Source organism: Prionailurus bengalensis, chromosome A2 (assembly GCF_016509475.1).
Source record: "Prionailurus bengalensis isolate Pbe53 chromosome A2, Fcat_Pben_1.1_paternal_pri, whole genome shotgun sequence".
In the NCBI taxonomy this organism is placed as follows: Eukaryota; Metazoa; Chordata; class Mammalia; order Carnivora; family Felidae; genus Prionailurus; species Prionailurus bengalensis.
The window spans coordinates 168,758,506-168,786,117 of NC_057348.1; the positions used below are offsets into that span (position 1 = coordinate 168,758,506).

Sequence of the window (27,612 nt, forward strand, 5' to 3'; positions counted from 1 at the left end):
AGGCATACTCTGCTAGGAACCATTTTACTGGCTTCCAGAAGCTGTATATGAAACGCTGTCAGCCGAGCCCATCTGCGTGAACACGTGAAAGAAACGGTTTTGATGCAGTGAGACAGAGACGGGTCCTCTGTCCTGGTCCCTGCCTCTGTCGTGCGGGTGGCTTGAGAGTTCATGTGCATGAGAAGATGGGGGTGGGGGGAGACACTGAAAAGTACTTAATAACAGAGGCAGGAGGGGCAAAGGGGAAAGGCCTCCGTCTGGGATCCTCAGCCCGCAGTGGAAACACACCTTCAAATCCAAGGGCTTTCATGACAGATGCTGAGTTTTCATTTACTTTTTAGTTTTTAAACCTCGCTCAAGAAAGACTAGAAAAACAGCACATCTGGTTCTGACCACGAGCACGTGCTTAACTTTTCTAAACCTCAGTTTGCCCCTCTGCAAAGTGGAAGTGATCCCCGACATCGCCCCGGGCAGAAAATTTAGAGGCTACGAGGCAAGAGGGTGCTCACCAGGCAGGGACAGCGCCTCACGCGCTCCTAAGGGTGCTGAAGTGCCCGCCCCTCCTCTGCACCTCCACAAACCCAGGAGTTGAGCCCGACAACCAGCCCCTCAGATGTGGCCACTAAGAGAAACAGACGGGGCCACAGTGTTAGTGGTGATGGTGGCAGAGCTGACCGAGAGAACACCTCCTGTGGGCGAGACACTGCCCTCAACACTCTGGACACGTGAACTCATTGTGTCACCAAAACCCCAAAAGGCCACTGGTGTATATGGCACAGAGGAAGAGGCAGGCACAAGAGCCTGAACCCCTGGCCCACACAACCTCTGTGTGTTAGGGACTTAAGCAGGGTGGGGTGTCGACAGCCAGGGGGCCCAGTCTTGGGGGCAGCAGCCCATGAGGCAGTCCCTGGAAGTGCCAGGCAGGCGGCTCTGCCCGGGGGTGTGGGGCCTCTGCAGGGCTTGCCCCGGGGGGCCGCTCCCCTGCAGCCCCTGTGGCCTGTATTTTGGTCTGGGGTGACTCAGGCCAGATTAATCACCGGACATCTCCGAATAGGAAAAAGCACTTTAAAAACAAATGTCACCTCTCACTCCATTTGTCATTGCCCTCATCGGTCCCTCAAAATAAGTACCAATGCTTTGCCAGGGACAAAAAGAAAGTAGGAAACGTGACTGTTCAGAGGGTCAGTGGGACAATCGTTCTAAAAGACGCAAAATTTTGTTATCGGGAAGAGACTCACAGCTCATCTGGGAAACACTGCTGTGCGGTGGGGAGGTCCTACCTCAAGAGGCTGCGAGACTGTCTCAGGTCATGAGACCCACTGGGAACACACCCAAGCCCTCATCAAATCCCACTGCCCCAGCATCTGTCCACTGAGAACTTCTCAGTACTTAAGGTCACAGTAAAAGCACCTCACTGAAATATGTCTTTAAAATTCTACGTATTTTTCCAGGTGTGCATTCTACACCCACTGGAAGCATGTTTCCACGTCAGATGAGCCCACGAAAGAGGAGAAGGGAGACACTGTGCCCACGTTCCTCTCCTAACAGTCTAGCGTGCAGCATGCAGGGAAACTCACAATTCTCACGTTTGTTAAACCGTGCGCTGATATGCCTGTGCCAGACCTGATCTGAGAGGGTGCCGTCCCTTCGTGCCTGCCCAGTGGGAAATGCAGGCTGTGCCCCTCGAGTTTCTGATGACTGCGGGCTGAGGCACAGTCTGGTTTCCTGATCAGATATGGGCAGCCAGCGGCCTGTGGTGTGGCAGGGGCAGCGAGGGCTGGGCGGGCAAGGGGCAGATGTGCCCAGTGTGTCTGGAAGGCTGAGAGCCTCTCTTGGTGGAAACCTCCACCCCCTCCTTCCCTGTGCAGTCGGACAGGGCTTCTGTCTCTCAGCCACAGCCCCTGGTCCCTGCAGGCCGGCTCCTGGGCAGAGGACAAGGACGAATTCAGGGATGAGGCAGTGGCCTGTGCCCTCATGGGGACTCATCCCATAGGCCCTGAAAACGCCTCCAAAGCAGCTACTCCCTTTTGCTTTCAGTGGGCTCACTCATTGTTATTGACTGAAGACAGAGCCCCGCTTTGCACTCTGTTCCTGTAGGGCAAGGATGAACCAGACAAAAGCTGAGACAAGAGCCCCGCAGCACATGCGGCCTCACCATGCGGCCTGCCACCAGGAATGCCTGGGCCGTGTGAACTGTGTTCTCAGTCCCTCCCATCCGAATGAGAACTGGAGGAGTCCCGACAGGCATGGCTTGGCAGCCACCTAGGAGCTTTCCATAGATCCTCTGAGCTCTAAAATTCTTATGTAATGGTCTCTTCCTTTTGGTCATCAAAGTCATTGATCTGTTTCCCATTTCCAGCCCCCCTCCATGCCTATTATCAATTTAAAGAACTGAAAGTTCACTGGAATGACTCACCAGTTTAGTTGGAAGAAACCTTTTGTACACAGTGCTTTGTCTGTGAACACAGCCATTTGTTCTGACCTGAATCCCCAGACAAGCCGACTGCTGCCCAGCCCCTGCCTGCTGGCCCCACAGAGCTGGCCCCAGGGCCGTGCTGCACCAGGCTCACTGAGGGGACACGAGCTTTTCCTTTCCTGCTAGGTGCTCACGAACAGGTGAACACACACACAAGTCTCCGAGAGCCCCAGAGCCAGGAAGACTCTGTGACCAGCATTCTCCCCTCACTCTAGACGCCACATACTGGTAGGCACCCAGGATTCAAAGGACCAGATGTAGCCCCAACGGGCAGCTCTGGACCCTCTAATTTCTCCCAGTGGCGGTCAGCACATCATCAAGTAACCCTCCCACCTCGGGGCCTCAGGCCACTGTAAGATTTGTCCCATGTCCTGCAGTCAAAACTGGGCTACTTGTAATTTCTGCTCTCAGACCGAATTCTGCTTCTGGAGTCTTCAATGGGCAGAAATGGCAACAACTTAACACTCTCCTCCCTACCCAGCTTTGCCTTTCTGCTCAGAGACCACCCCCATACACACAGAGACCACTTCCCGACACTCAAGTCAGGGCTTCCCAGGAGCCTGAGCTGAGCACACAGCACAGGAAGGACCCCAGGGTCTCTGTGGCCTGAGCTCAGGGTGCATGAGGTAGAGACATTTGGGTGCATGAGGGTAGAGTCCTCCCTCCAGCACTGCCAGAAGCAGAGAACACTTCGTGCTGGGCTCGTCTCAGCATTTACTGTAAACAAGGCTCCCCAGTGTGGCTGACAAAGTCCAAAGGAAGCTGCCTGGAGATGCCCAGCAGGTCCAGACTCCCAGCCCTGTGGACAGTGGACAGAATCACCGGTAAACCTGCCACTGGGTCTAGAGGCTCCAAAACACACTTCCCACTCCTAAATTTTCCCACCAGTCCTTCCCTCGGTTTCTGGTTTCCTCCTTGTATGTATCTTTGCACGTTGCCAGTTCGGGGGCCAATTACAAATATCCTGTTACGCTAAGTCCTGTAGAACCCTAGTTAATCTGAGCCCGAAAAGTGATGATCAAATCTTACTAGATGAGGGATTCCTTCTTTCTCTTGTTCTAAGGATGCATATTTACATCGTTTGTTCTTAAAATATTTACCAGTAAGATACGGCAAGACACATCCATGCATTTGCTAAGCTGGGTATGGTGCTAAATGCTGCTTTAAAAACGCTGCAATCATGGGGCGCCTGGGTGGCTCAGTCGGTTAGGTGTCTGACTTTGGCTCGGGTCATGATCTCACGGTTCACGGGTTCAAGTCCTGCGTTGGGCTCTATGCTGACGGCTTGGAGCCTGGAGCCTGCTTCGGATTCTGTGTCTCTCTCTCTGCCCCTCCCCTGCTCATGCTCTGTCTCTTTCAAAAGTGAATAGACATTAACAAATGTTTTTACAATGTTGCAATCAGGAATGATGAAAATAATGCTTACTGGCAGCACAGCAGAAAGGGGCCTTTTGAGGGGACGTAGCCAATGCAGTAACTCTTCAGGACTAATGAATGTGCTCTGGACATTCACAGACCATCAGTGTAGGTGAAAGACAAGCACACGCCAGAAGCGTGTTCCCGGAAGGGTCTGGAAGACAAGTTGATAGAACAAGCTTGGGGCATGGTGACAACCTAGCTGTCTGTTGTCCGTGGAGGCAGAAACGAAACAACACACTGTCTAACCAACAGCCTGCACTTTCTTCGTGATGTAACAGGCTTGTAGCTGACATGAGCCACGCCCTCTTATCATCTGCAGTAACAAGTATTCATTTCTTCAACCCGTGTTTAGTGAGCAGCTACTATGTTCCCAAGGCTGCGCTATCACGAGTTACCTCTGCCAGGAGGGCCTTGACCAAGACAGCAGGAGAATACACCACAGAGACATCACCTGGGGACTGGTGCTTCATCATTCCTGGGGCTTGTGCACGAGTCCACAAAGCAGGTCCCTAAGCCTTAGGTCCCTGAAAGAAACAGCTAAGCAGGCCTGGATGAGGCCCTGGGGCCATACTGCTTCCGTAGGTCACTTGTGAGACACCTCGATTTTACACAGTAGAAAACCCAGGTCCCACAGCCGACCTGGACTCCAGAGACATTTAAGGTGCTACAAGGAATATTTTACAGGGAAGCTATTTTTCAGACAATGCCAGGATACCCCAATATTCTGTATAATTAGGGTGCTGAATGAAGTAATGCCCTTCTCAGTAGCCTGGAGGTGAACTACAACTAAGGTCTGGAAATACCATTTGCTACGACGTTGCCGCTGGATGGCACTTTGATAATAGATCGCTTTGAAACTTTGCATCTGGAAGCAGGAAAGTTTTATTTTGGGGTTGGTGGTGCAGGTGGATTCCATTAGTGAGAGTCATATTCTGGGACTCAAACTCACATTAAACCAAGACTCAAAACCCAGAATTAACCAAGGCTGTTAACCAAACAAAAGGATTTTTCAAAAAAAGAGATCAAGTTTGAACTCACGTGTTTTAAAAATATGCCAAATTTGGGGCCCCTGGGTGGCTCAGGTGGTTAAGTGTCCGACTTTATCTCAGGTCATGATCTCACGGTTCATGGGTTCAAGCCCCGCATCAGGCTCTGTGTTGACGGTTCAGAGCCTGGAGCCTGCCTCAGATTCTGTGTCTCCCTCTCTCTCTCTCTGCCCCTCCTCAGCTCATGCTCTGTCTCTCTCTCTCCCTCCCTCAAAAATAAATTTAAAAAAAAAATTTTTTTTTTAAATTTAAAAATATGCCAAATCCAATAAATCCCAAACATCAGAATGTCCTCCAAGTTGAGCCTGAGTGAATCTGATGCCTGTGGGTGGGACCCTCCGGTCAGCACCGCTGCCCAGGGATGGGCCGCCAACACCTCAAAGGCCAGAGCAGCACCCACACCCTCTCAGGCTGCCTTCAGAAGCCTGTGTAAGGCCCTAAAATGGTGTCGGTTTAGGGAAACTGATGCGTGTGCTAAATCGTGTCAACCAGCTTGTGCCTTTCACTCACTGAAGTGTTTGCTGTTATCGCCGTTTACAAGCAGCCTCTGTTTCCTTAAATGTCAAAAATTCTCCAAAGCCTTGCTCCCAATGTCTTCGACAAGTCGGGACCATGTGAACTCCAGGCGGGGCAGGGCACTGCTCTGCTGAGAGGCTAATATGCTGGGCCTCCTGCCATGTTATTCCCAGGATAATCCTCCACAGATTTATGATCGGGACTTGGGTGACTTCCCAGGATCGTTCCAGGACATAGATCTAACAGTGTTATGAGGAGCGTGACAAATCGTCCTCACACACAGCACAGCAGGCGCACAGCGGAGTGTGACCCTGGGTGTGAGAACCAGCCCAAGCACAGACACGCCCGGCCCTGCTCCTCCAAGCCAAGGGTGCCTCCAGCTCCCTCTGGGACCGGCCGCTGTGGGAAATGCAGCTGTTTCGAGGGCCGGTACGACACAGCCGCCAGGGTCCCCACGAGTGTCTGCCAGTCAGTGCCCCGGGTCCAGGTCTGGTGACCTCCTCAGCCCCATCCCCCCGGGAGTGTGGGGCCCCTGATACCTCACCCTGTCCTCCCTGCCCGCCTCTTCCTTCAGCTCTGCCCTTGAGCTCGCGTCTGCACGCAAGGCCTTCTGCCAAACACAGTCCCACCCGCTCAGCGGTCCTCTGCCTCTGCCTCTCTCTTCGGCTCCCATGTGGACTCAGTGGTCCCCACCCCAAGGCACCTCTTCCTCGGCCCTCAGCTCTGTCTCCGGCTCCTTTTGCACTTCTGGGGGGCAGCTGACTCACACCGTCCAGCCCCCAGGGCCTCCCCGGTCGCCATTTCTCTGCAGTTGGGCTGCTGGCTGCACCATCTGTGGCAACGGCTCTTCCCCTCCTCCCCTACAGCGGACACCTTCATGTCCCGCCCGGGATGTTACTCACTTAGCAGGCTGCTCTGCTCCCAGGGCCACCCTAACGACTCCTCTCAGAAGCGTCTGCCCCAAGAGCCTACCTGAGGTGCAGCTCACTTTCCAGAATCCCTCGGTAGGCTCTTTATTCTCAGCAATCCAGGCTGGGGGTCAACTCCGTTTTCCTTTCCCTGTTCCTAGTCCTTCCCCGGGCTGACGCCCTGCACTCCCAACACGTGCCTCTCCCCTTCACTGTTGGTCCACGCCCTGCATCTCGGAGCTTGAGACCACAGCCAGCACCCGGCCCCCCAGTGGAAACACTCCCTCCTCTGAACTCCTGAGGAGCAGGCAGACGGGCTTGCGTGGATCTTTTAGTGTCTCAGGGTACTGAGCCCAGGGGCTCACAGGACAGAGCCGAAGTGCTGGGGAAGGGGCAGTAGGAAGGACGTGCTGCCCTTGTCATTGGGGCTACGTGGGCAGGGCCCCACCAGGCATCCTGGCTGCACCCCCACTGCCCTCCCAAACAGGCCTCTGTCCTCTCTCCGCAGGAAAGGAGGGAGCTGTGAAGAAGTCACAGATTTAAAAAGCTGTGTTAATATCTCCCTGGGATAGGAGGGAGGGAGTCTTCGGAAGTAGCTCTTGGGCTGCCAGAGCACTGCTGACTGAGTCACAGTAAGCATGCCATCCCAGGGGGGTGCAGACGTCTGGGAATGCTCTGGGCCATGGATCTGTCATCCCGGACCTCCCGGTCTCCACCTGCAGAAAGACCACAGCAGCCGGTGACAGGCCTATGTCCACACAGAAGAGCAGAGGACTGAGGGACCCCACCAGGGGTGTGATGAGGAAACTAAGGTACCAATCAAGGTCCTGTCCCGAAACTTCAAAACCATCACTGTAGGCCAGAGAAAAGGAAATGCTGATTTCACAAATGAGGGAATCCCTTATGCAAAGAGGTAGCTTCAGCTGAACACGCTGACAGTTAAAGTGAGCACTCAAGAGACTTAGGCACAGTCTCGGCTAATAGATCGTGTAGTGTCAAAGGAATCTCCTGTCTCTTTGAAGCAGACACTAAAGAGGAAGGAAAATCCTTTCCTAAAGCATGTTCTCGCTAAGATACCAAACATGGCTTTGTAAAAACAGCATTTGACTAGGAGGCCAGGGACCTGGGCTCTGTCTGCCACCAACTTTGGACGAGACTCTCAGAATGTTCTTTCGCATTTCTATACTTCGACGTGCCTTGATCCAGATCAGGATGGAGGGCTGCCCTGACATCTGCCGTGTGCACACCTGCCTCCTTCGTCCTGAGACATGGCCCAGCCTCTCAGGGACACAGCATGCCTGGTGCCTCCCTCTGCCCTGCTCACTGGTGGAATTCGCACAGCCTGTGCTTCTCAGGTCAATCCGTGCCAGAAAGGAAGGGTCCCTCCAGCAGAAGCCTTTGTGCCAAGAGGCTGAGGAACCCGGAGAAGGGACGCCTGCAATACAAGAGGGCGTGTGCTCACTGTCATGACAGAAGCAATACCGAGATGCAAGAGGGCTTGGCCTGGTGGCAGGGTGTCTGGGAGCCGCCAGGTGGGAGTGAATCCATCCCAGGTCTGACACAGGACACATGACGTCACTGAACAGGAGGACTGCTGTGCATAAAGTGTGTGTAGTAAATTCGCAAAATACTGGCCACTAATTAGCTTATTATCAAAAAGCATCAATTTTTCTTGGAAGTGTTCCCACCCACCCTCACTCTGTCTTATCTCTGAGTAAAGATGATGTAAGTCCTTAATCATTTTTCTATCACTGTCAGTTTCTGGTTCCAAGTAAACTGATGTTATTGTATGCCTACATTGTCTGGCTTCCCCTCAGAAATCCTACTGCCTTTTGACTCAAAGCCCTGTTATCCCTGCTCACCCCATGCCGCTGGGGACGTGATTTGGGGTTCCGAGAGGGGGTGATCATGTTCCATCCAATTTCGCTTCATGCCTTCCTTCCTGGTATACACTCAATAAAAACATGCTGAAAAAATTAATGAAAGACAGACTCAGCCAATGTGTCCGCAAATGACAAGACAGCCTCATTTTCACTCATGCCATGATACAAGGCAGCCGCTCAAGACCAGAGGCTTGGCCACAGGGCATTTCAAAGCAGCCCCCCAGAATTGGTGCTTGACCCAGAAAACCCTACAAAGCCTTGCAACTGAACACCTTCAAATCTCCACGTCCTTGTCAGGAAGGGCTGCCCAACAATCAAAACCGTGCAGGAGAAAATCCACCAAGGATCTGAGGGGGTCATGCCATAGTGATACCTTCCATCCTCCAATGGCAGCACTGGCCCCGTGTCAGGACAGCCAGCGCCAGGCAGAAACCGTGGCTCTGTCTGACGTGTGTGCACAGAGCACAGGTGCGGGGGGGCTGGGGGCCTCCACAGGGCTCTCATGCCAGGGCAAAAGACCCCAGAGACAGCAGGCTGCAGAAACTCCCGCCTGTACACACGGCACGTGATGGGTGCGCAAATGGGAAACAACAGGACGTCAGTCGAATCAGAACTTGTGCTGCCAGGGTCATCTGGAGAAGAAACCCAGCTTTACAGCCCAATTCCCACCAACCAGAAGAGCAGGAGAACATGCCACTGGTCCTGTGAGAATCTGGGGGAAGGAAGAAATTTGGGCTTAGAGGGGAACACACGAAGCAAAGAGGCAGAAGCAGTGAAGGCCATTGTTGAGCCGCTGAGCTGAGCCTTGGGGTCACCAGCACCAAGGGACTTGGGCCGGTCTTAGAAGGGAGGACAGAGGTGACCCTGGTCTGAATCAGTGCAGTGTGAGCCCACTTCGAAGTCCCTTCCTGGGATTTAACCTCAGGTTATAGGCTTCTTCTTCCAAATAAGATCAGCGATCACCGTGGTTTCCAGGTGTGCAAGTATCTCACTTACGAGAAACCGATTTCTTGTTTACGATTCCTGTTGTGAGTCTAAACATAAAAATTTAATTCAAGGTAGAATCTTTCTCAGTGAGATTTTTTTCCTGTAAAAAGTAAACTTAGAGTCATTACTTTCAGAAAATTCAATAAATGATTATTGATTATTTATATAACCAAGGCTACTAGCTGATTCTAAGGAGTTTAGAATCACGAGAAATCTAGTCAAGAAAAAAAAAAAAGACCCAGTTCAATGGGAAAAAACAGATCAGGCTATTTAATCTATCGGCCCAAAGAGATATTTGGACTAGAACAAGAGCCCACCATGTCAGTGGGGAGGGGAGGGGGAAGAAGCGGGCCTCTAGCACCACACTGACATCAGAAGGGCAGCTGCATTCTCCTTGGCCGTGCCATGAACTTCCAGAGTGCCTCCCTTCAGACCCACATGAATAGAAGACGGTGGGTACTCTGTTTACGCATCTGCTCGCGTGTCTCTAAGGACCAGGGATAGAAAGCCACGAATATGGAGCTTGCTCTTCAAGGGCTCGTGCTCTGCAGGGAGAAAGACAACCACAAAGCAGATGAAGCATGTGACAGCAGGGCTCTCTGTGCACGGGCCACGCTGGCCAGAAACAGGTGCCTCGGACAGGTGGGGATCCAGGAAGAGTCTGCAGAAGAGACAGCTTCCTCACTTGATTTTCTGAAAGGGCTTAGTTCCCTTTGTGATGAAAAGGTGCAAGGAAGAGATGAGACGTAAAATGGGATGTAATCACTTACATTTTCTGTGACAAAACCATCACAGAAATAAGAAAGCTGTTAACGAGTTATTCAGTCACATGAGGAGAATGTTTCAATTTCATGATCAGTGGCTTGAAGTCCACCGTCAAACGCTGGTGAAGTATTTTATTCACATGAACAAATGCAGGCATTAGAGCACAGCTTGTAAGCTCCCTAAAAGCCCAGGAGCCTGGGACAGACGGATGAATAGTATGTTAGAACACTATGCATCTCTTAATAGAATATTTAAATACACAGCCGTGACCAAATACATTGCTGAAGTTGAAAACAAAAAGACAGACCGAGCACAGACGGAGTGTATGGGTACGTGGTGCCTGGCTTACGTCTGTACAAAAGGGAAGCAGGGACACATTACACACTGTGTGCGCACGTTCTTTAGGAGGCAAGGGAGGGGCGCTGGAGGTTTGGAGTGGGGAACATTAGCCATTAGACACGTTTTTGAATGGTATTTTTTCATGCGCATGTATCACTTAATTTTTAATGTGAAAATTTTCATTAATTTGTTCAGCAAAAGCTTATTCAGTATCTTTTTAAATGCCAAGTACTGTGTAAGACCTTGGGCCGTGATGGGGACGAAATGCCCTCTCCCCCTTGAGGACAGTGTGGGGGGACAGCGAGCCGTGGTCACAACAGTCATGCTGTGGAGAAGAAGGACATTCAAGCCTACTGAGAAGCCGCTGTCCTGGGACGAGCGCTGACAGCTTTGTCCCAACTGTCTTTTTGAGAATGTCTGTGAAACAGGTTTGACGGACAGGCACAGTGCCTCCCTCTGGGCTGACCCCAGTAAAGGAGAGAGCATCTTTCTCTGGAGCAAAGGCTGGGCGGGAGGGCCAGCAGCCTCCCATGACACTGAGGGCTCCTCAGCTGTGACACAAACCGCCCGCGGGCACCGCGTCAGTCCTGTGGGATCTGGGGAAAGGGAGTATGTGAACATGACACCCCGGCTGCCTGTTTGCTGGGAGCGGTCAAGTCTGTCTCTGACCCAGGGTCCCAGGCCTGCTGTCTCTGACCCAGGGTCCCAGGCCCGCAGGCATCTGTGAAACTGTGGCGGCCCAACTGGTTAGCTTGCAAGTATGGGGACTCCAAACCCCTCACAGCTCTTGACGCGTCGATCAAAATTAACGCAGTAAGCACCCTTTGTTTAAAAAAGCCAGAGGAAAGTAAGTCTTCTAGTGGAGCGCTTCCCATGGCCCTGCTCCTAAGCTAATGTCTCCTCTCACTTTTACTTCCGCCGAAAGTGAGCAAACGCACACTTTCATCCGATCAGAATGCCTTCGCTCTGCTCCTGGCTTACCTCATGTACAGTGTCTTTATTCTGGTGACTTATTACTATCTATAACCCTGGCATTCGAGCTCTGCATATTTCAAAAAGTAAGAAAAAAAGGAATTCAGAACACAAATTGTCTCTCTTTACAGAAGCTGACGGGTGGCCAGGCCTAAAGGACTGTCACAATGCCACCTGTCTCCTGAAGGGCAGCTGGCCTGTTAGCGGGCTCTTCCTGCAGACCCAAAGGCGAAATGGGTCACACGCAGATATTTTTGCTATAGAGCTAATAGTAATAATAAAAATGTTCAATATAAGAAAATGTCTAAGGACTCACACTTTGTCATTGCAAGAAAACCGAGGGACGTGTTTCTCCACCACTCCACACAAGGAAGATGTGTGACGGCCTCTATCTCAAACTACCATGTTCTCTCTGCTCCAGATGATGTCAAGGTGAACTTAGTGATTTTCAAAGACCCTGCCCTTAGATACTGCCATCCAGCCATTTGGTGTGGGTCACAGACAGATCACCTCTGAGACCCTAAAGACCAAGGCAGGAAGGGCGTGTGAAGGAGACCCTAATGAATGTTGGAAACGTCCTGACCCGTCTTCGTACCGTCACATGCAAGAATCTGACGGCTTTCAGGCAGTGTCTGTCTGCCCCAGAGGGGGTTTGCTTGTCTCCTGCCAAACTTTTTAAAAGAACGAGTTGCAAAGTCTTAAGAAATTGGAATATTTTATGTGTAAGTTTGCATTTCCGTGTTCTCTGAACACGGGAACTGGGCAGGCTGGCACCTGCATTTCCTCACGGTAACAACTGAGGGTCGTAAGGAGGAGCTGCCATCCACAGTTCCCAAGATCCCCACCGTCCCATGTTGCCCCTGCCCTGCCACACGGCCACCAGCTCTCTCTAAGGCCAACACTTGAGACTCATGAAGGGCTGGCCAGGGACTAGGGGTCAGACCCGTGCCTTTGGGACAGAGTAAAACTAAAAGGACATTGTTTTGAACTAATGAATTCCACACTCCATCTATGTGAGACAACTAGGGATAAAGAATCTTTCATATATTAAAAAAACCCTGATTGTGGATCGTAACATCCTATTTCATAATGGCAGAAAACCTAACTTCCCTGAACTAGTCTCGTTTCCCGCCACACAGCACCCGTGAGGTGAGTCACTGGCACAAACTTACAGATGCCCCTTCTGTCCTGCTTTGTCCGTTATCCAGCCAGCCCCTGGCCAACTGTGATGGGATTCCTCAGAGGGAAAGTCATGAGCCATATTCTAGTTTTTAAATGTTAAGTGTTCCTTGCTGCCCACTGAAACAGTGCCAGTTTTCTATTTGTTAACAAAATGTTCTTGATGAATGTGGGAAATCGAGAGTGACAAACAAGCCACACTAAGCATTCTAGGAGCTTTTCCCTAAAACATCAGTTGTGAGAGAAGCAAGGGGAGGGAAGTAGACCCCAGATGCACGCGAGGGACAGGTGTGTTGTCTGCAAACAATCTGTCAACAATCATGAAATCGAGGGCAACCTGTGGGCATGTGCCAGCCATGTCAAGGCAATCTTCCCTCCCCCATTTCGGGAGTGTCTGTGCGTATCCACAGCGGATTGCAGAGGGCCTGGGGAGTCTGCAGGAATTGGACGTGTTCTGCCCCATGGAGCCTGTGAATGAATGCCCTTTGAAGAGTGGAAGAACTCACATGAAGAAGCAGGTCTGTTCATGCTCCAGGAGAAAAATTAACGCCAGTGAGTGAACGCCATTTGTGGGCAGCCTCAGAACATGTCAACAACTTGACTGTGCAATAATGGCGTGAGGGGGTAAAGTTCCCACTCTCCAGGAGTCTGTGGACAGCCCGGGCTCACCTACCGAGGATGCAGCAGACAGCATTCCATCCCCCTTCATGCAGGAGGCAGTGTGGACAGAGCTGCAGGGCCCTGGGTCCACTGGCCACTCACCAGACAATTCTTAAGTCTGTCTCTTCTCAGCATTTATTTGTCTTAAATCTCTTAATTTTCACCACAGGGAACAGACCTCAGTGGCCATGACGACTGTTTCATCTTGAGGTTCTGGCTGGCCGAACCAGTGTCTCCTCTGTCCTCACACCTGACTCGTGGTCAGCATAGAGCTGTGCACAGGAGTGACGCCTGGTCCACATTTGCTGTGGGGCTGAGCTGCTTCATTCGCCTTTCTCTGGTCAGAGCTCTACCAGACCATTTGGAAGATGTGGACTCAGGACCATGTGTGCATTACCAAAATCACAGATCTTTAAGGCTGGAGGAGTCCTGGGGTCACAGACCTCATTTTTCAGCCAAGCAAGCGGAGGCTCCAGAAGGGACCAGAAAGAGCACAGGATGTCTATGTTAGTAGAGGTCTGGTGCCATACTGTCCAGCATGGGAGCCACTGGCTGTGGTGAGTACCCGAAAGGTGGCGGGTCCAAACTGTAGAGCAAAATAAATGCTGGCGTTCTAAGACTTGGTATACAAAAAATGTAGATTTCTCATCAATATTTTCTATTGATTACAAGTTGAAATGATAATGATTTGGATGTATTTGGATATACAGGCTGGGTTTCTAAGACTTAGTATACAAAAAATGTAAAATTTCTCATCAGTATTTTATATTGATTACTAGTTGAAATGAAAATGACTTGCATACAAGTATTAGGATAAAGTATATTAAAATTAATCTCACATTTTTAAAACTTATTTTAATGTGGCAACTAGAATATTAAAAATTCCCTATGTGGTTCATATTCTATTTCTTCTGGGCAGTGCTGGTCTAGAACAAAGCCCGTGTCTGTAACTCTGGTCTGAAGTCCCTCTGCAGGACACTAAACTATTTGAACACATAACATAGGCTTACTTTGATTTTAATTTGAAAACGGACAGAGAAAAAGAAAGTTGAAGGACAAAAGGTTTTTGCTACTGTTATAATTTGGGTGTTGTCACAGCACCTTTCTGAGTTTATAGACCTGGAGTGTGTCTGACTGGAATGTATGTGGTCCCAGCATGTGTCCTTTGACCTGGAGAAAATAAAAGGAGCAAATTCACGGTATTCACAACAGGGGATAGACACAATAGTGTCTTTGGGAAAACACAAGTCTCATTTTCTTGTTTGATTTCTGACATTTCCACAATTCTTTTTTTTTTAATATATTTGGTGGGTTTTTTTTTTACTGTTTATTTATTTATTTATTTTGAGAGAGAGAGAGAGAGAGAGAGAGAGTCAGTGTGTGTGTGTGTGTGTGTGTGTGTGTGTGTAGGGGAGAGGCAAAGAGACAGGGAGACAGAGAATCCCAAGCAGACTCCCCACTCAGCATTCACCAAGGAGCACAACACAGGACTTGATTCCATGAACCATGACATCATGACCTGAGCCAAAATCAAGAGTCGGATGCTTAACTGATAGAGCCACCCATGCGCTCCTCCACCATTCTTAATTTGACAAAAAGAATCTGTGATGTGACTACAGTTTTTAAAGGAAAGAAATCAGATACTCATTCCGTAGAAATGGGAGTTGCTTTTGCAAAGCATAACAATGCCCATGAAATTATTTCAGTAACTGTTGCTATTATGTTAAACGATGGATACCGTTACTATTAAGGATTACGGCTTTCTTTCAAAAGGTTTATTGTGTGAAGGATTCCGCCGCCCCTAATATTCATAGGAGTTTTACCAGCATTCATTAGAAAACAGTGGAAACAGACCTTTTCGTGAAGACGCAGGTGACCTTAAAACCTCAATGTTTAGAGTGAGGCATCAGCTATCTGCCCGTCAGGTTATCTAGCTAGGACCATCACACTCACCCCGTGACTACCTTACCTTTGTATTTTTCTGTTTGAGTTCTTAGAAGCTCTGCACATTTTGTCTCTTCCTCCTGTATTTCCAGATGAAATCGACATTCTGGGTGAACACTGTTCACCTGGTCAAGGTTTAAAAAAAATGGGAGTGACTAAAAATTCCACCAGAAGAGGAAAGTCAAACAACAGTTCTACAAAATAAAATAAAACACCCTTCGATTCCAAAGTGCTCCCCAAATAACACTCATTTAAAAGCAGTCACCTTCATATTTCTGGCATGGTTATGAAAACAAATTCACTTTGTGAAGGAATTCTAAAACAAACATAAAATCTAATAAAATATTTTTTTTACTGAGCAGGAAAACAGCTTACTAACATCATACACTGTATGATGTTGGTACTAATCTGGCAGTAATAAAGCTCTTTGATCCTAATCATCTTTCAGTATTGGAGCCCTCCATTTCGTGGTCCTTGATCTAATTAAAGGATGTACATATCTCCTCACAGACCATTCTCAATGCCCACACGCTAGCCCAGACGCCTACACGCCTCACCTAAGGACCACAGCCTCTGCATCTCAACAGAGCTCTAACAGGATAACGTTATTCGTAGAGACTGCAGGTCACATCTGAAACTTTGGAATTGGTGCGAAGGAGATTTTCAGGACGATCAGAGGGATAAGCAGGGAGACGAAGCGTGGGAAGGGCTGCGTCACTGTGGTTGCCACCAAACAAGAGGTGGTTGATTTCCCCTCCCAACGGGTCGCAGGAACCAAAGGTGTAGTTAATATTGCCCATTAACGGTGAAAAGACAAAATGACACACTTCAGCCTTAGAAGAAAATATTCTCTGATTTGCTTTCGTGAAAATCCAATGTTCTCTGTTTTTATTCCCCCACCCCAAGTGCTCACACAGCAGGCTGCATACCCCCTCCCGTGTCTGACCAAAATTTTATTTTTACTCTAAGAGAGTCATGCTCTGGGTAGTATACTATGGTCATCTGTACTTAATTATCCTACTATCAAAGAGGTCAGTAGAACTCTAACCAGAAATCCAGTTTCTGAACAGAATTAAGAGGGAAACGTTGATACTTTCGCCACATCTACCCTCATTTTAAGAAAGACACCAAGCGCCTCCCTGCAGCCCATTTCCGGACAACCACCAAACTGTAGAAACTCCTGGTTTCAGACAGATTGTACCTTCCTATCTGAACAAGTCAATGGTTTACATTTCAGAATTAGGAAAGTTATGTTGACTTAAAACATGTTTGTCAAGGTATAAAAAGACACTGTGGTTCCTGACATTCTTGGGACACGCAGAGCAAGGACTTACTTTGGGGCATCTTAGAAATGAAAGCTGCATCAGCCAGAATAACTCCTGGTACTTCTAACTCGCTGGCTCTTTCAAAGCATTAAAATCACTAACAAAGGTCTTGTCCAACCGCCTTCCTCTGAGGGAGGAGAGGCCTGCTAAGCCTTAGCACCAGACAGGGGAGTTAGTAGGTTCTCTGTCCCCTAAGCGGTGCGATCACCACCTCCCTACATAGCCCCGCCCCCGGCCTCACCTCCTCAGGAGGGGCTGGGGCTCGGTGGGGCCGGGACCGGCTGCAATACGCACTCAACCGGCCACAACGGCCTCGCTCTACGGGGGAAGCAAGACACAAGGCTGACAATTTTGCTTAAAAGGTCTTCAAATGACAGGAATGTCCCACTAATACAGTCATTTAACAAACTGCTCTGCAGGGCATCATTTCCTGCTGTGCTCTCGTAGCGACGAAAAGGGTATTTTTCCGAGAGGAAACTTTCTTCAGCCACAGCGTGTCCCTCGGTGACACCCCGGAGCAACTACGGGAGGTGGGGGACTCCTCACTTCCCTCCGGCGGGGGAAGCCCGTGCAGGTGGCCGCAGCCCGGTCCCCTGACCCCGCTCGGGGCGCCCCGCGCCTCGGGAAGACGCGGCCGAAGCAGCTCCGCCGGGACCAGCGCCCTGGAGGAAGCTGGGTCCCGCGCCCCGCGACCCCGGGGCTACAGACGCATCTCCCTGAACCGCGGGGAAGGGTCCGCAGCTCCCCCAGACCCGGGGCGGGGCGCGCGCGGGCGGGCGGAGGTCTCCGGGCCAGCTCCCACCCCCCACCCTCCACCCTCCACCCTCCACCCTCCACCCTCCACCCTCCACCTCCTGGACGCGGGAGGGCAGCGCAGCCGGGGAGCCAGGGCGCGGACCCGGGTCGCGGGGCGCACTCACCGGGGCGAGCAGCCAGCCGCAGCAGGTCAGCAACGCGGGCGGCAGCAGCGCGGGCGCCCTCATCCCCGCGCCCCCGACGCCCGCATGGGCCGAGCCGCGGGCGCGCACCCCCGGCTCCCGCGGTCCGAGCGCCGCGCGCCCTGCAGCTGCCGTGGGGCGGCCGCCTGCTTCCCCGCCGGCCCCGGCTGCTCCCCGCGCCCCGCGGCTCCGCCCCCCGCGCCCGCGGCCCCGCCCCGCGCCCCCTCCTCCCGCTCACCGCCCCACCCCCTGCCCCCGCTCGCGCCTTCAGCCGCTGGGAAAGCGGAGAGGAGATGGCGGCGGGGGGCCGGACGCTGGCAGTGCCCGCCCGACCCCAAGTGGAGAGGTCAGGGGAAGAGCCACTGGGGAGTGACCCCCTTTGGGAAGAGGCTCCAGGTGTGAACCGAGCTGGGTTTGCGCCCACTTGTGTCCTCCTTGTTAAATAATAAGCGAAAAGACGCCCAGGAAAGTGTCCAGAAACCCAGTTAGGGTGCGTGTGCTACCTTCGAAGCCGGGGGGAGGGGGCTAGGGGTGGGGGTCGGTTGGGGCAACTGGAAATTAAGAGGAAAATCAGAGTGCGTTTGGGTTTGGGCAGATTTCCCCCTGGTGGCAGGTCCTGCCTGCGTCCAGCGGTGAAAGCCAGAGGGGCCGGCAGGTGCAGAGGCCTGAGACAGAAATGAGCATTTCCTGAAGCATCGCGTCCGCTTTAAACTTCCCAATGGATTATTTTAGCATTACAGCTAGTTGCTGGGTAGCTAGCAAAGAAGAATGAAACAGATAATTTTGTTGTGGTTTTGACTTTTCCTTTGAAAACAATTTCAAACTTCCACAGAGGTTAGAATAAGAAAAGTTCAAAGAACACCCTTTAAAAAATTATTTTGGGGGCACCTGGGTGCTCAGTCAGTTGAGCATCAGACTTCGGCTCAGGTCACGATCTGATGGTTCGTGGGTTTGAGCCCCAAGTCGGGCTCTGTGCTGACAGCTCGGAGCCTGGAGCCTGCTTCAGATTCTGTGTCTCCCTGTCTCTCGCCCTTCCCCTGCTCATGCTCTGTCTCTCTGTGTCTCTCAATAATAAATAAACGTTAAAATTTTTTTAAAAATTATTTTTAATGGTTATTTTTGAGAGAGAGGGAGAGACAGAGTGCGAGCAGGGGAGGGGCAGAGAGAGAGGGAGACACAGAATCCCAAGCAGGCTCCAGGCCCTGAGCTGTCATCATTTATTTAGATTCAGCTATTAAAGCTTTACCTCATTAGCTTTTTATCATTTGTGTCCTCTGACCACTCCTCCCCCTCCCCGCATGTATCCATTAATACCTATCAGCCATCTGTCTATCGTCTATCTGTCTGTCTGTCTGTCTATCATCTGTCCTGCTGGGAACAGTAGGAGAGGCCAAGATCTGGATGCTTTACGTGTGCAGTTTGGGGTCTAGAAGCTTATTGATCCTGGGTCCAGTTTGACAAACATTTCTTTTACTCACTACTCAACCCTGAGCAAGGCAATGAACTTTGAGCTATATGTCCATTTGTAAATGAGAATAAGAGTACCTGCCTTCCACCTCAGAGTGTGGCTGTAAGAACCAAGATCATTAATGCATGCATATATGTTTTGTTGTTGAGGGCCTACACTCTAAACATTACTACATCGGGTTCAGGGCAAGACACAAGGTGTCTTCCCATGTCTGAGTCCATCTGACGTGAAGGAAGCGGGATGACAATGAGATACAGGCTAATGGGAGAAGGAGGAGTTGGCTTCTTGCGGGAGGGGCTTGGAGGAGTGGACACTTAAGTGTGACCGTTCAGAGGAATGGTTACAGGTGGGAGACCAAGACTGGAGAGTGGAAAGCATCTCAGATAAAGACCTTGGGCAGAAGCACAAGGAACAATGAAGGTGCTGCCAGCATCGGAGAAATCATGAAGTGTGGCCAATTTGGGAGGCTTGAGAACCTGACAGATAATCAACCCGACGGGGAGCAAAATCCATACTGTATGAGAGCCACAATTATACACCCTGCAGATGGCACGCACAGCCAACTGTTCTTTAGTTCTGACTGTTCTTACCTTGTTCAGAATTCCCCCTGATGGTGGGATGGGTGGTGCTGTCCCTTTTGGATAAATGCGCACTCTCCCAGGAATTTCCCCACTTTCCTTGAAGAAGGGCCTATGTGTTCTCAGAGCTGGGAGAGGAGTTACTATGTGGGGGCCTGACGCGGTGCAGCATTGGCCTAGTTTTCTGGGCCTCTGGCACTGGACTTACTGACCGTGTTGTGCTGATGCCTTGCAGAAGTGTTGGTCCCTATCCTGGGCTCTGGTCACAAGGGCCCTACCTCTGCCTCCTGCTCCCCCAGGTCTTCTGACCACACCTGACCTCACTTGCCAGTGAAGAGGGCACCCAGGAGGGGGTGGGAACTGTAGGACACATTTCAGCTGCCCTCCCCACCTGCTGCCTGGACACCTCTTCTGCCAGCACTCCCTTGCCCACACAGCACACATTTTCTGGCACTGTTTCGCCTGTGGCTCCCCTGGGTTTTCCAGGCTCAGCTCTGAGTGGAGAGAACCAAATCTTTCATGGTGGAAGCTTGAGCAGATTAGAAGCCCAGAAACCTATCGATTCAGTGAGGGGAAGCCTCAGATCTTCCTGGTCAGAAGAGAGTGAAATCGCTCACAACGAAATACCAAAAGAGGAAAGTAAGCTTTGAATACACATAACTCTGAAGTCCTTCTGGTTCCTCTGCCGAGACGAGTAATTCTGGGCACCATATCTGCTTGGGTGGAGGTCATTCCCACACCCCCCAAGGCCATTGTTAACTTGTACCTATGAGGAAATTCGCCATTTGCTGTATCCCAATTTGTGTGACTTTTAAAAGCCTGGATGCTAGATTTCAAGAAAACATGTACTTCCTCTTGCCCCCTAAAAAAAGCCTGGGGTGTTGGAGAACACTTTTAGTCATTTGCCCTCTCACAACTGTGTGTCTAGGGGGATCAGAAGGCGGTCACAGGCATGCCCTTCTGGGCCTAGACCTTGGCCTTGCACCCCATGGGTCTCCTGTGGTTGTGTTTCCAGTTCCTATAGGCACCGAGCAGCCTGGCTCCTTATGCTCTATGTACCTCAGGGTACCCTGGGGCACAGAGCCGGTGCTCAGTGCATTGTGCCACGTAAGATTGCATTATTTTCCCAAGCTGTGGAGTAGAGTTCCTGACACGTGTGTGGCCTATTTCTCAAGATGATGACAAAGATAAAAATCAAATATGAGCCATGCAGAGCCTATGCAAACGTTTTTAAAAGTATATGGATGTGAAGTGCTGCCTTGGGGATGTGTCCCCCTTGGCCCCACTCCTGGCTCTGGCTGCCTGGATGGACAGATATAACCCAGGCTTCAGCCCCAGGCTGGGTTAGTGGCATCTGGGCTGCAAGTCTGCCCGTGCCATTTCCGGCCCTTCCTATGTTCGGCCAAAGCTGACCTATCCAGCGAGGTGGGTTCATTTAGAGTAAATTCCCTTTACGCCTGCAGCCTTGTGAGACCCTGGCAGCCCTAGGTCCTTTTCTGGTGAGGATCTCTTTTCCAGAGAGTAAAGTCCCAGTGCTGTGGGATAACAACTCTCAACTGCTTAATTTAAAAGGTCTCTCTCCCATCAGTCCCTATCAAAATAACACCAACATTCTTCACAGAGCTAGAAAAAACAATTCTAAAATTTGTATGGAACCAGAAAAGACCCTGAATAGCCAAAGTAATGCTGATAAAGAAAACCAAAGCTGGAGGAATCACAATTCTGGACTTCAAGCTGTATTACAAAGGTGTAATCATCAAGACAGTATGTTACTGGCACAAAAACAGACGCTTAGGCCAATGGAACGGAATAGAGAACCCAGAAATGGACCTACAAATGCATGGCCAACTAATCTTTGACAAAGCAGGAAAGAATATCCAATGGAATAAAGACAGTCTCTTCAGCAAATAGTGTTGAGTAAAACTGGACAGTGGCATGTAGAAAAATGAACCTGGACCACTTTGTTAAACCATACACAAAAATAAACTCAAAATGGATGAAAGACCTAAATGTGAGACAGGAAACCATCAAAATCCTAGAGGAGAAACCAGGCAACAACCTCTTTGGCCTCAGCCGCAACAACTTTTTACTTGACATGTCTCCAGAGGCAAGGGAAACAAAAGCAAACATGAACTATTGGGACCTCATCAAGTTAAAAACTTCTGCACGGTGAAGGAAACAATCAGCAAAAGTAAAAGGCAGCCTACAGAATGGGAAAAGATATTTACAAATGATATATCAGATAAAGGGTTAGTATCCAAAATCTATGAAGAACTTATCAAACTCAACACCCAAAAACCCAAACAATCCAGTGAAGAAATCGGTAAAAGACATGAATAGACACTTTTCCAAAGAAGACATCCAGGTGGTTAACAGACACATGAAAAGATGCTCAACATCACTCATCATCTGGGAAATACAAATCAAAACTTCAATGAGATACCACTTTACACTTGTCAGAGTGGCTAAAATTAACAACTCAGGCAACAATAGATGTTGGTGAGGATGCAGAGAAAGAGGAACCCTTTTGTCTGCTGGTGGGAATGCAAACTGGTGCAGCCATTCTGGAAAACAGTATGGAGGTTCCTCAAAAAGTTAAAAATAGAACTACCTATGACCCAGCAATAGCACTACTAGGTATTTATCCAAAGGATAAAAAAAAGTTGATTCAGAGGGGGACATGCACCCCAATGTTTATAGCAGCAGTATTGACAATAGCCAAAGTATGGAAAGAGCCCAAATATCCATCAACAGATGAATGGATAAATAAGAAGTGGTTTATATATACAGTGGAATACTACTTGGCAATGAGAAAGGATGAAATCCTGCCATTTGCAACAACATGGATGGAACTAGAGTGTATTATGCTAAGCGAAGTAAGTCAGAGAAAGACAAATATCATATGATTTCACTCATGTATGGAATTTAAGAAACAAAACAGATGAACATAGGGGAAGGGAAGAAAAAACAAGATAAAAACAGAGAGGGAGACACATCATAGGAGACTCTTAAATACAGAACACAGACTGAGGGTTGCTGGCGGGGTGTTGGGTGGGGGGATGGGCTAAATGGGCGATGGGCACTAAGGAGGGCACTTGTTGAGATGAGCACTGGGTGTTGTTGCATGTAAGTGATGAATCACTAAATTCTATTCCTGAACTCATTATTACACTATATGATAACTAACTTGGATTAAAAATAAAAATAAAAATAAAAGGTCTCTCTCCCAGCCCAGTCCTGTGCACGGCATGGTGGGGTAGGAGCCTCCACATGACTTTACCACTGTAGCCTGGGCATCCTCCAGGCCAGAGGGAGGGTGGGAAGAGTCAGACAGCCCTACTTACTGGCACAGCACGGGTTGCTTTTTGAGTTCCTCAGGCCTCCCCTGATCCAGTAATGCTGGAGACCCCTCAGCTGTAGCCCTTTCTACGTGAAGGATGCCTCTCAGGATGCCTGCAGCTCCCACAGGTTTCCCTTCTACTGGGGTTTTCTTTCCTCTCCAGTCTGTCTGCCTGAAAGGAAGAGTTACAAGATATTCCATGGGAGTTGACAGCTGGCTAAGGAGAATAAAAACACACCCTTTGTTTTGCCAAATGGGGCAGTCTGCCAGATGTGGCCTCACCTTCAGACTGCCTGGGGGTCAGAGTGACTCCTGCTTCCTTCAGAGGACACAGGCCAAGCTCCCCAGATGGAGCTTGAGGTGCTATACTTGGTCTGAGGGAGGGGAGGTGTCCCCTCGCTCCCTTATGGGGAAGAGCGGTGTCAGTGGGGGCTGTCCTCTAAAAGTCCTGCCTTCCTGGCCTTCTTCTCCCACTCAACTTGGAGCAGAGTCTTTGGGGTCATTCCCTTGGCAACTCTTCTGTTGATGGTCTAGCACCTCACTTTGAAATGTGGGGTAATTGATCGTACTTTTTTGGCCTTTGAGTTTAAATTCTGACATAACTGGCTGAGTCGCCTTTGATGTTCTTTCACACGGCCCTGAGCTGAGCCTGGACCAGCAGCCTTCAGAAACACCGGAGAGGGGCCTGTTCCTTGCCCTCCTACCCCCTCCCCCCAGAATAAAGGAAGCATGGTGGTGGTGTGTAAGATGCATCTGGAAAGGCGTGGTTGCAGTTACATGTTCACAGTAAAACTGAGTAGAAAGGACACAATTCTGACATCCCCTTCACATTCCACATCACTGCATTGTTTATGCATGACTGACATAAGAGTTTCCTTAACATTGTTATTTCAATACCTGAAGCTGTTCTGTTACCTCTGGGCTCTCATTCTCTCCAATTTTTTTTTTTTTTAATTTTTTTTTTCAATGTTTATTTATTTTTGGGACAGATAGAGACAGAGCATGAACGGGGGAGGGGCAGAGAGAGAGGGAGACACAGAATCAGAAACAGGCTCCAGGCTCCGAGCCATCAGCCCAGAGCCCGACGCGGGGCTCGAACTCACGGACCGCGAGATCGTGACCTGGCTGAAGTCGGACGCTTAACCGACTGCGCCACCCAGGCGCCCCTCATTCTCTCCAATTTATACAGAGAAGTCCATGCAAATAGGGAGAAGCTCAGTATTGGCTTCTCCCTTCATAACTCCCACTTCCTCCACTGCCTCCAGGACCATAGCGTTCTCTACCATATGGTCCCCCCATATTCCTGCTGCCACCAAAGTTTCCACTCTTCATTTGACTTGTTAGAAAGTTGCTGGTTACACTTTCCAAAATCATCGTAATTCCCACCTCTGTAATTTCCTCCTCCAAGGTTGTCATAATACACTCAATGTGGGGCTCAAACTCACGACCCCAAGATTGAGTCACATGACTGAGCCAGCTGGGTGCCCCAGTTTTCTCTTTATTAACATCTTGTACTATTGTGTCACATCATTAAAACTGGTTAGCCAATGTTATTATTAACTAAGGTGTGAAGTCTACTGTTTCCATAGTTTTGCCTTTTGGAGAATGTCACATAGTGGAATTATACAGTGCATAGTCTTTTTAGATTGGCTTCTTTCACATGACAACATGCATTTATGGCTCCTCCATTTTTTTTCTTTTAGACTTGGTAGCTCATTTTTTTTTTTTAGCATGGAATAGCATTCGATTGTCTGGCTGCACGTTTGTCCATCACCTACTGAAGGACATCTCAGTTGCTTCCAATTTTAGCAATTATGAATAAAGCTGCTATACATATTCATGAGTGGGTTTTTTTGTGTAGACATAAGTTTTCAACTCATTCAGGTAAATGCCTACAGGTGGAATTGTTGGATAATATGGTAAGAGTGTGTTTAGCTTTGTAAGAAACTGCCAAACTCTTCCAAAGTGGCTGCACCACTTTGCACTCCCAGCAGCGATGAAGGAGAGTTTCTGTTGCCAGCATTTGGCATTATCAGTGTTCCAGATTTTGGCCACTCTAAGAGGGGCGAAATGGTATCTTATTGTTTTACTTTGTATTTCCCTGATGACATATAATGAAGAGCATGTTTTCATATGCTTATTTGCCCTCTGTATATCTTCTTTGGTGAAGTGTCTGTTTCAGATCTTTTGCCAATTAAAAAAAATTGTGTTTTCTTATTGTTGAGTTAAAAAATTTTTTTGTACCTTTTTTATTCTAGTCCTTTATCAGATAGGTGGTTTGCAAACATTTTCTCCCAGTCTGTGATTTGTCTTCTCAGTTTCTTAGTATTTCCTTCACAGAGAAAAATTCTTTAATTTTAATAAAGTCCCACTTACCAATTTTTTTGTTCTTGGATTATGCTTTGGTGTTGTATATAAAAAGTCATCACTAAACTCAAGGTCATCTGTACTTTCTCCTGTGTTAACTTTTAGGAGTTTTATACTTTTGCCTTTTACATTTAGGTCTGTGATTTATTTTGACTTAATTTTTGTGAAAGGTGTAAAATATGTGTCTAGAGTCATTTTTTTTTTTTTTTTTGGATGTGAATGAGTTGTTCCAGTACTATTGATGAAAAGACTATCCTTTCTTTATGAACTGCGTTTCCTCCTTTGTCGAAGACTAGTTGACTGTATTTGCTTGGTCTATTTCTGGGCCCTCTATTCTATTCCACTGATCTATTTGTCTACTCTTTTAATTGTTTTGTCTTTTAACATATTATTTTAACATTGTCTTGATAACTATAGCTTTATAGTAAGCCTTGAAGTCTAGTATTGTTAGTCCTCTGACTTGTTTCTTCTTCAATTCTGTGTTGGCTATTCTGGATCTTTTGCCACCATATAAATGTTAGAATCAATTTGTCCATACCCACAAAATAACTTTTGGGATTTTGACTGAGATTGTGTTGAATCTACAGATTAATTGGGGAAGAACTGACCTGTTGACAATATGGAGTCTTTTTATCCATGAACCTGGACTATCTCTCCATTTATTTAGTTCTCCTTTGATTTCATTAATCAGAATTTTGTACTTTTCCTCATACAGATCTTGTACACAGTTTGTTTGATTTATAGCTAAGTATTTCAGGGGTTTTTTTTGGTGCTAATATAAATGGTAAGTTATATTCCAATTGTTCATTACTGCTCTGTAAGAAAGAAGTTGACCTTTGTATATTAACTTTGTATCCTGCAACTTGGCTGTAGTCACTAATTGGTTGTAAGAAGTATTTTTGTGTTGATTCTTTGGGATTTTCAACATAGACAACGATATCATTTGTGAACAAAAATGGTTTTATTTCTTCAATCCCAATCTGTATACCTTTTATTTCTTTTTCTTGTCTTATTGCATTAGCTAGAACTTCTAGTATGATGTTGAATAGGAATGGTGAGATGGGACATTCATGCCTTCCTGATTTTAGGGAAGTATCTAGTCTTTCACCATTAAGTATGATATTAACTGTAGGAGTCCCCCCCCCCCCCGGATGTTCTTTTTGATTTTACCTTATTTTCCCTTTTTTATTACCATTTTTTTCTTTTTCAAATTTTTATTTAAATTTTAACAGTTAGCATATAATGTAATATTGGTTTCAGGGATAGAATTTAGTGATTTGTTGCTTACATATAGCACCCAGTGCTCCTCGTAACAAGTGCCCTCCTTAATACTCATCACCCATTTAGCCGATCCTCCACTTATCTCCCTCCATCAACCCTAATTTGTTTTCTATCATTAAGAGTCTGACTGACTGACTTATTTCACTTAACATAATATACTCTAGTTCCATCCATGTTGTTGCAAATGGCAAGATTTCATTCTTTTTGATGGCATACACACACACACACACACACACACACACACACACACTACAGCTTCCTTATCCATTCATTAGTCAATGATCATGGGCTCTCTTCATAGTTTGGCTATGGTTGATATGAACCATATCCTGCTATAAACATCGAGGTGCATATATTTCTTCAAATTTGTATTTTTGTAGCCTTTTGGCAAGTACCTAGTAGTACAATTGCTGGGTCGTAGGGTAATTCTATTTTTAACTTTTTGAGGAATCTGCACACTGTTTTCCAGAGTGGCTGCACCAGTTTGCATTCCCACCAACAGTGTAAGAGGATTTCCCTTTCTCTGCATCCTTGCCAACATCTGTTGGTTTCTGTGTTGTTAATTTTAGCCATTCTGACACGTGTGAGGGGGTATGTCATTGTGGTTTTTATTTGTATTTTCCTGAGATGAGTGATGCTGAACATTTCTTCATGTGTCTGTTAGCTGTCTGGATGTCTTCTTTTTTTTACAAATTTTTAATGTTTATTTATTTTTGAGAGAGAGAGAGACAGAGTGTGAGTGGGGGAGGAGCAGAGTGAGAAGGAGACACAGAATCCAAAGCAGGCTCCAGGCTCTGAGCTGTCAGCACAGAGCCCGATGCAAGGCTCAAACCCATGAACCATGAGATCATGACCCGAGCCAAAGTCGGACACCTAACTGACTGAGCCACCCAGGCGCTCCTGTCTGGATGTCTTCTTTGGGAAAATGTCTATTCATGTTTCCTGCCCATTTCTTAATTGGATTATTTGTTTTTTGGGTGTTGAGTTTGATAAGTTCTTTATAGATTTTGGATACTAACCCTTTATTCGATGTGTCATTTGCAAGTATCTTCTCCTGTTCTATATGTTACCTTTTAGTTTCGTTGTTTCCTTTGCCATGAAGAAGTTTTTTATGTTGATGAGGTTGATATATATTTTTATGTTGATGTATCCTAATAGTTCATGTTTGCCTTTGTTTCCCTTGCCTCTAGCAATGTGTCTAGTAAGAAATTGCTGCGGTCC

At 48.3% G+C, this 27,612-nt stretch overlaps 1 protein-coding gene across 1 annotated transcript in view; it reads right to left on the reverse strand.

The window, feature by feature from the left end:
• VIPR2 (vasoactive intestinal peptide receptor 2) overlaps positions 1-17,499 on the reverse strand; it is a 69,592-nt gene extending 52,093 nt beyond the window's left edge. Inside the window, exons 1-2 of the mRNA XM_043590067.1 lie at positions 17,340-17,499; positions 15,120-15,219 (exon numbers count right to left, since the gene is read on the reverse strand). Of these exons, the coding sequence (XP_043446002.1) occupies positions 15,120-15,219; positions 17,340-17,402 (163 nt within the window). The 5' untranslated portion in view covers positions 17,403-17,499. The remainder of the gene's footprint in view (positions 1-15,119; positions 15,220-17,339) is intronic.
• Positions 17,500-27,612: the final 10,113 nt, after the last annotated feature.